Source organism: Falco punctatus (assembly GCF_963210335.1).
Source record: "Falco punctatus genome assembly, chromosome: 4".
Taxonomy (NCBI): Eukaryota; Metazoa; Chordata; class Aves; order Falconiformes; family Falconidae; genus Falco; species Falco punctatus.
Genome location: NC_137583.1, coordinates 55,728,274 through 55,735,948, shown reverse-complemented (window position 1 = coordinate 55,735,948; position 7,675 = coordinate 55,728,274). Strand labels below are relative to the sequence as shown.

The window sequence follows — 7,675 nt, the reverse complement described above, 5'->3', positions numbered from 1 at the left end:
AAAAAATTAATACAAACAGGCAAAGCTGTAAGGAAAGTCTGATCTGGATCTAACACCTAAAGGCCAATGCTTTGAGCAGTGACTGTAATTAGTTTTCAGGAGCTGCTTAGCTTGTCATTTGCAAGTTCTGCATTTAGTTTCCCCTTTTAAGTCCTTTCTCCCCAAAGTGAGCTCAGATCGGTGCTGTTCCCAGCTTTCCTGCAGGGACTGCCTTTCTGCTCTGCAGATGAGTGAACTTCAGCACAGGGTACAATGATGGCTCGTTCTTGCATGACTTCAAAACCCTGTTATTCTCCTGGCAGAAGCTGTCCTCTGCATTCAGACCCTCACTGTTCAGTCTGTTTTGCTTGTTTCTTGGAGCTTTGTTCCTCGCATTCAAGGCAGGGACTGTGCTCTGGGTCAGCAGATGGAAGCAATGGCTCCAGGTGTGCCACGGCTACAGGCAGTTCAGCTTGATGACCTGGTCCCATGTGGTGCTATCTGGTTGCATCACTTTGGCCCTGGACGGGATGAGAGGCAGCTACGGTTGTGGTGATGAGTAAATACTGATTCCCCATGAAGGCTGCTGGTCGAAAGTGAACAGATAAAGTGTGTGTGGAAGTACGTGCTACTGACTGTCCTGTTGCTCACTCAGTTTTCACCCTGGTCTTTTTCCTCCCCTCACTCCCCATCTGTGGGGACACCAGGCTCCTTGCAGCCTAGGATTCTCAAATAAGTTCTCATGGGAACCATCATGTTCTCAAAAGGCAAGTAAACATCCCAGCGTACTTATGTCCAAGCAGATATTTCCTCTGGCCCCAAAGACCCTCTCATTCCCACCATACCAAGACATGCTGAGCACCAATCAGCTCCACACATCCCATCAAAACACATAATACACACTCTCGTGCAAGAGGTCCTCAACACAGCCTGTCTCCATCTCTCCAGACAGTCATGCCAAATGCTAGAGGGAGAACTGATGCTGAGATGATACACACAGATAGTCAATGAGTCATCAAGGTGATCAAAAAAAGTCCCACAGCTGAATTTCTCCTGAAAGCCACAGACACAATGTGTGTGGCTGGAAACGGGACAGTAATTGTCTCAAGACGAGCCCCACCTGACCCACTGCGCAAGACCAGAAGACTTCTTTTTAAGTCATCAGAGCTTGGATCTCTCTTCGTTAACATAACTTTTACTTTGATTTAACTCCACTAGTTTCAGGATGACCACACTGAATTTACTGTATAGACCTGAAAGCAAAATCAGAGCTTGTGGGCATCCTTCCCACTTGGCAACTGAGACTGCTCAGTGAAGGCTCACAGAAGTGGTTTTCTGCATAAAATTCATGCAGTGGAGAAGGGGGCAATTACTTGGATTTTAAGCATTTTACTATTATCTGGGAGCCCTTTTAATGGGTTTAGGAAGAAAAAGATGAAGGCTTTTTTGCAACTGAGGGCTGTGGGTTTGGCTTTGTTCAATCCCCAGATAAATCCGTTTTTTTCTCATGGCACTGGGATTATTCTATGGTCCTGATCCAAGCCCAACACAACCATCAGCAGCAGACACCATAGCTGGCAGCGCAAACTATTTGCAAAGCATCTCTTTGGAGGTGTCCTGGAGAAGGTCACAGTGTAATGTCCCAGGCAGATCTTGGTGGTACCCAAGGCAGACTCCTTTTGCGCTTCAAGCATTGTGCTCTCAAAGTGGGACACTGAGAGCAGAGTTGAGCTCATGGATGAAAACACCCATATTTAGGGCATTGCTTCAGTTCCTCACACCATGGTGTTGGATGTAATTTGTGACACCCTTCCTGGCCTCCAGTTGCTCATCTACAAAGGTCAAGGCATCCCAGAAAGTCTGTGTCCTTCTAGCCCTATGCAGAGACCTTAGGGGATTTCATGTGATGCCAATGTGTGGGTCACTGGCTGGAGTTCTGAGGTCAGTATGTGGAGCTCTGCACTCTTGAGCCAGTCAAGAAGGCTCTTCACCAACAACGTCCCTTTCATTACCACTGGTATGAATCCTGCTCTGGCATTGCCCACCTGCTGCATCATGGGCAGAATGTACTGCAGGTCTCTCAGTGACAGCTTATGAAAAAAAAAACCCTGAAAAAAACCCAACAGAAAAGAGGCTCACTTCATTTCATTTTTTCTTTAAATATTTACTTTATTGAGGAGATATCACAAACTATCAGCCGTGACTTTCCCCAGAGGCTGGGACACCCACACTGGCCATAGCCAGTGGTAGAAGATCCAGTGACATGTGGGAAAGGTCCTGACATTGGCTCATTGCCCTCCGCGTGTGCAGGGACACACCACAACTGGCAACCCTCCCACACCAGATCCTCTTGCTGGTAAAAATCTCTATGGCCTTACGCTAGGCTAATGAAAAGGAAATAAACGCCAGCCATCTGGGGATTATTTTCTCCTCACTGAGAGGGCTCTGCTGGACCTCTGCCCCTCAGCAAGCCTAAAAGAGGCTGGTTTGCTTTGCTAGCTTGGCTCAGCCATATTCTTCCCAAGGAACATAGTTTTCCAGTCCTACAGTGAAGCATCTACTCACCACACGGCCCAGATCCATTTTTCTAACAAAGATGTCCCTTAGGTGCCCCTAGAACATCTCAAGCTCTGTGCCTGCCTTTTCTGTCCCAGAAACAAACTTCTGCCAGGTCAGAGGGATCTGAGGGACAGCTTCATACCAACCAGTCTGGCTGTGGTCTACAGGTGAGGGGAAGGGGTAAGCTCCTTCAGAGGCTGTCACAGCTTGCCTGGCTGTTTGAAATCATGTCCTGGGCCTGACTATATCAAAGGCTGAGGGAATCTAAACGCCAAAATTACTCTGTGCTTTTGGGGCTTGGCAGCTGCACTCAGCATTGTGCTTGAGTCACCACAACAAAGCACCTCAACACAACGGTGTCCACGTAGCTGGTAAAGACAAAGCTCCAGAGCAGTTTGTCCTGTTCCTTTCCTTCTCTCCATGCCTCAGTTTCCCTGCCTAGAGAGGCAGCTGCTCCAGAGTATGCAGTGCAGACAACCAGCAGCGTTGCAGCAGGTAGTTGCCCAAAGTCATGCTGCATGACTTTCAGATGCCTCCAAGAGGATGCCACCTGCAACACGTCCCAGGAGAAGGAAGTGCTGTGTGCCTTGTGGGTGGGGAGGTATAGGGGAATGAAGCTGGGTTAATTATCATGGATAATATACAACTGTGGGCTGGGTTCAGGGGCGGTGGGTTGGCTGATGTAGATAAGGTGCAGCTGTGGCTGGTTCTGTTAAGGGGTTGGGAGCCAAAGAAGAGAGAGAAGCTGAGGAAGAGGCAAGAGAAGAGAGCAGGCCCTGGATGAGGTGAGACAAAGAGGAGGCAGCAGAGGGACTGGCATGAAGACTGTGTTGGTATGTGATGGTAAAAGACTTTGTTGCAGCTGGATAGTTTGGAGAGTGCAGCATCAGGGAGGGGGCTTCTTTTCCTGCACAAAACCAGAGAGGCAGAGCTACTAGTTCACCATGGAACGTTTTTCCACTTGCCTCTCAGACTCTAAACAGCAACACAATGAACTCTAATATGCATCTGTTCTGCAGTGCCCAGGTGGTCATGTAGCAGTGCTGTGGAGAAATACTGGGGTGTGGCTCAGGGGACTGTGGATTCCCTCCACATCTCCGCTTCGCCAGGGACTTTCAAGACACAAAGATCCACCTGAATAGGGAACACTCAAACAAAATCATCAGCAGTGAGCAATAAAGACTGCTGAATTATCCATGCTTTTGAGTGGCTGCACAATCTCCTTTACACCAGGGAGAAGAAGGGGAAAGATCCAAACAGGGAAATAGTTTCCAGTCCTCTAGTCCATAAAGTCTGAAGACTGTTTCATCTATTCCTGCTGCTTCGTTTGAATTCCCTAGATCATGCCCAATAAAGTCAACATCCTAGCAAAAGCTTCACAGTAACAAGTAGGGAAGCAGGTGGCTGATAACCAGCACCAGTGTCGCTTGAGCTGATGAAATCACTGATGCCTCTGGGACTTGTGGCAAAACCACCTGCTCATCATAGATGTAAAGCTCGGTGCTAAGAAAAGCCATTCTCATTTACATCCCCACAGCGGGGCTGTGGGGACACAAAGCAGAATACAATCTGCTGGCCTCTGAGTTTTTTTGGAAAAGCAGTCACTGATTTTGCGTGACTTATTTTTAGGGACCTGCCTTAAGCCTATCTGTGAGCCTGGTCTGAGGGATTCAAGGTGTGAAACTCTCATCTGGCTGGCAGCAGATTCTCCCAAATCTGTACCATCCACTTGGCTAGGGTCTATCAGGATCAAGGTGTGGATCAGAGCTACATGAGGCAGAAGAAGAGAGTTGGCCCTTGCTTTAAACCCTTGCCTGGATGGGAGAGGTTTCCTTCGGCTTTCTCAGAAACACAGTAATGTCATGAAAATAAATCCTGCCTGGTCCTCCTGGCTATATATTGCCCACACAAGACAATTTTGGCATCCTCAACTTTGGCAAGCTGTAGAGGCGCCAGCATACCATTACGAAGGATGCCAACTCTTACCCTCCATCTCCACATGCTCTGAGGGGGCTTGGCTCTCCATCCCCATCTCACAGCTGTGAGCAGGTGACACCCTGAGTGTCATACTCCAAAAACAGCAGCAGAGGACCAGTTTCCAGCAGTGCTCTGCCCCCTCCACCTCACTGTCCCCACGGGTTGACCTCCCCACCCCCAGATACTGCACACATAAGGCCGGTAGTTTCTCTCCATCCCTCCCCTTTCCCTAAGGATTTTGTCCCAGGAGCAGGCACCAGGCCTGCTCAGCTCTCCTCTTCGCTCTTTGTGGGGGCCGGAGATGTCTGCTCAGTGTGGTGGGGTCCACCACCAGTCCTTGTGGCCTCCCCCTGTTTCATGCAGGGAGCAGTTCCTTCCCGCGCATGGATTTTCTGGTGTCTCCTCAGATACTTCTTCAGCCGGTAGCGCTTCCCACAGACCCCACACTTATAGGCTCCACCTCGGGAATGGAGCAGCTGGTGTTTAATAAGATGCCGCTTCTGAGGGAAGCATTTCCCACACTTGGTGCACTTGCAAGGTCCCATGCGGACGTGGATTGTTTGGTGCCGGAAAAGGTTGGCCTTCTGGTTGAAGGTCTTCTCGCACTCCGGGCACTGGTAGGGCTCCTCCTTGGTGTGAATCCTCTGATGCCGAACCAGATTTGATCGCTGGGTGAAGCTCTTCCCACACTCAGTGCATTTGAAGGGCTCACTCATGTGGACTCGCTGGTGGCGGATCAGCTTGCGGTTCATGCGGAAGCTCTCCCCGCACTCACTGCACTTGTACGGCCCCTCACTCGTGTGAATCTTCTTGTGCCTGGTCAGGTTTGATTTCTGATTGAAACTCTTTCCGCACTCGGGACAGGGGAATATCCGTTCACCCTTGGGAGCTCCTTTTGCTGAGGGATCTTTCTTGGATATGGGTTTCTCACGGTTCTCCAGCATTCCCTCTTTGGTGTGCTGATAGCATTTCTTCTCCTTCCTCTTTAGGCTCTGGCTTTCCTGGTGGCTGGCCTCTACACCAGGTTCCTCTTTGATTTGGATCCTCTGGATAGCACAGAGGTTGCGTTTCTGCCCATAGTACATCCCAAACTCAGTGCTTTCCTGTGGTTCTTCCTTCACATGGAGCACCCGGGTACAGGCTACGGGGACTTCCCATTCACACTGCCCATCAGCATCCTCTTCCTTTGTAAGCTGTCTCCCCTGTAAAGCCGTCAGTGGGATCTTTGGATCAAAGAGCTTTCCATAGTCTGGGGTTTCTGGTGGCTCTTCCTTGATGTAAAGTTTCTGGCAGGCTATTGTAGTAATGTTTGCTGTGTCATCAGTGGGTGGGTCTGCTTCCTCCTTCCTCTGGATTTTCCAAGGAGGGCTTTTTGGGTTACACAGGTTTCTAGGTATGCCACACTCCTGGGCTACGTATCCTTCATGGGATATATTCTCCCACGAATTCTCCTCTGATCTGAAGGCAAAATCAGGCTCCTCTTTAATCTGGATGACCTGGAGAGACACACCATTTATGTGTCCCTCAAGCAGCTTTTGCTTAGTGTGGTTCCTCTGGTGCACGTTGAAATACCGCTTGGTACTCAAGCTCTTCCCACACTCTGTACAAATGAAAGGCCCCCCGCGGAGATGTATCTTCTGGTGGGCCAGCAGTGTGGCACTTTGCCCAAAGCACCTACTGCAGTCAGGGCACTTGAAGGGCTTCTCTCGCTTGTGGATCTCCTTGTGGGCAGTGAGGGTCCCCTTCTTCACAAAGCTCTTCCCACACTCGGTGCAGGCAAATGGCCTCTTCTCTGTGTGGGTACGCATGTGGATGTTGAAGTAGATTTTTGTGCTCAGGCTCTTGCCGCAGCGAGCACAGAGGTAGGGACCACCCTTGGTATGTGTCTTCTGGTGGGCGGCCAGGCATATCTCCAGGCGGAAGCAACGGCCACAGTCCCCACAGCAGAAGGGCCTCTCTCCTGTGTGGATGCTCTGGTGGGTTGTGAGGTGGCCCCGGGTGGTGAAGCGCCTTCCACACTCCCCGCAAGTGAAGAGCTCCTCCGCCGTGTGGATCCGCTGGTGTCTCTTCAGGTTTCCCTTCTTGCTGAAGGATTTGCCACATTCCTGACACGGGTGGGTCTTTAGCACCACGCGCTTAAACAAGTCCTTCATGGCAGCAGTGCCCTGCACCCAGTGGTGTCTGGTGGGGCTGCCAAGCAGCTGGCAGGTACAAAAAAGCCACAGTGTTATGGGGATGGACTAGCTGGGAGGATACAAAAACCATCAGGACATATACATCGAAGTGTACATTAATGGATGTACTTTATTCCCTGTAGGGGAAAGTGTGCTGCTGCTGTACACCAACTCTGGGCCAACGAGGAACGTGTGGTCTTCCTCTTTTTCTCCACCTCCTTCCACCTTAGCTTGCAGATACAGAATTTGCAACTCCATCTCTGATCCCCTGGAGAGGCTTTCCTGGCATTCCTGGAGGCTTGGATTGCCAGCTGAAAAAAAAAAGGGACATTTATTAGGTCATTATTTCTTTTCCACCTTCTGTGTTCGCTATGTAAATGCAACGGGTGGCACCTTGGCTGCTCCGTGGGGGACTGAGCCTGAGACCTTTGAAGCCACAGGCTCAGCTGGACTCCAACAGGGACAGCAGGGACAAGCGATGGGAGACATTTGTGATGCTCTCGCTGCTGTCATCACACAAAGGTTTTGGCTCTTACTATTGCTGCAGTAGTGATTTACCCTCAGAATAGTCCTCTGTCCTTTGACCAACAAGGTTTATAAGTAAATAAGTTAATTAACTAATGCACTTTGCAGTAATTGTTGTAATTAAACCCATTTTTATAAGTGACTGTGTAGCAAACAAAATCTCCCAAACCTAGAAGAAAACCAGACTTGGCACCACTTGCAAAACTGGAGCATTCTGCTTCGTATTGACAGTGCTCCGTGCACAGGGGAAGGCGGGTCAGTGGTGTCCTCGGTGGGCAGCTGGAGAAATGAGACACAGAAAGCTAAAGGAACTTTGTCCTCCTTGAGAGGGTTCACTTGGCAGCAGGTTCTGGGTCCTATGTATTTCCATTAGAAAAAAAAAATAATATCAGGGCCAACAGGGATGTGAGCAACACCTATCAAGACTGTGAATTGCAGCAGGGCAAAGAGCCAGAAGGACT

The 7,675-nt window shown here is 49.7% G+C and overlaps 1 protein-coding gene across 1 annotated transcript; it reads right to left on the bottom strand.

Moving 5' to 3' along the window:
* Window positions 1-353: 353 nt before the first annotated feature.
* Window positions 354-6,669, bottom strand: LOC308062403 (uncharacterized protein). Its single transcript, XM_080383847.1, has one exon. The coding sequence runs from the start codon at window positions 6,666-6,668 to the stop codon at window positions 4,782-4,784; it is 1,887 nt and encodes a 628-aa protein (XP_080239973.1). The 5' UTR covers window position 6,669; the 3' UTR covers window positions 354-4,781.
* Window positions 6,670-7,675: the final 1,006 nt, after the last annotated feature.

Bases quoted from the DNA above. Each gene is read 5' to 3' on its own strand.
- LOC308062403 (XM_080383847.1), bottom strand. From the start codon at position 6,668: ATGAAGGACTTGTTTAAGCGCGTGGTGCTAAAGACCCACCCGTGTCAG.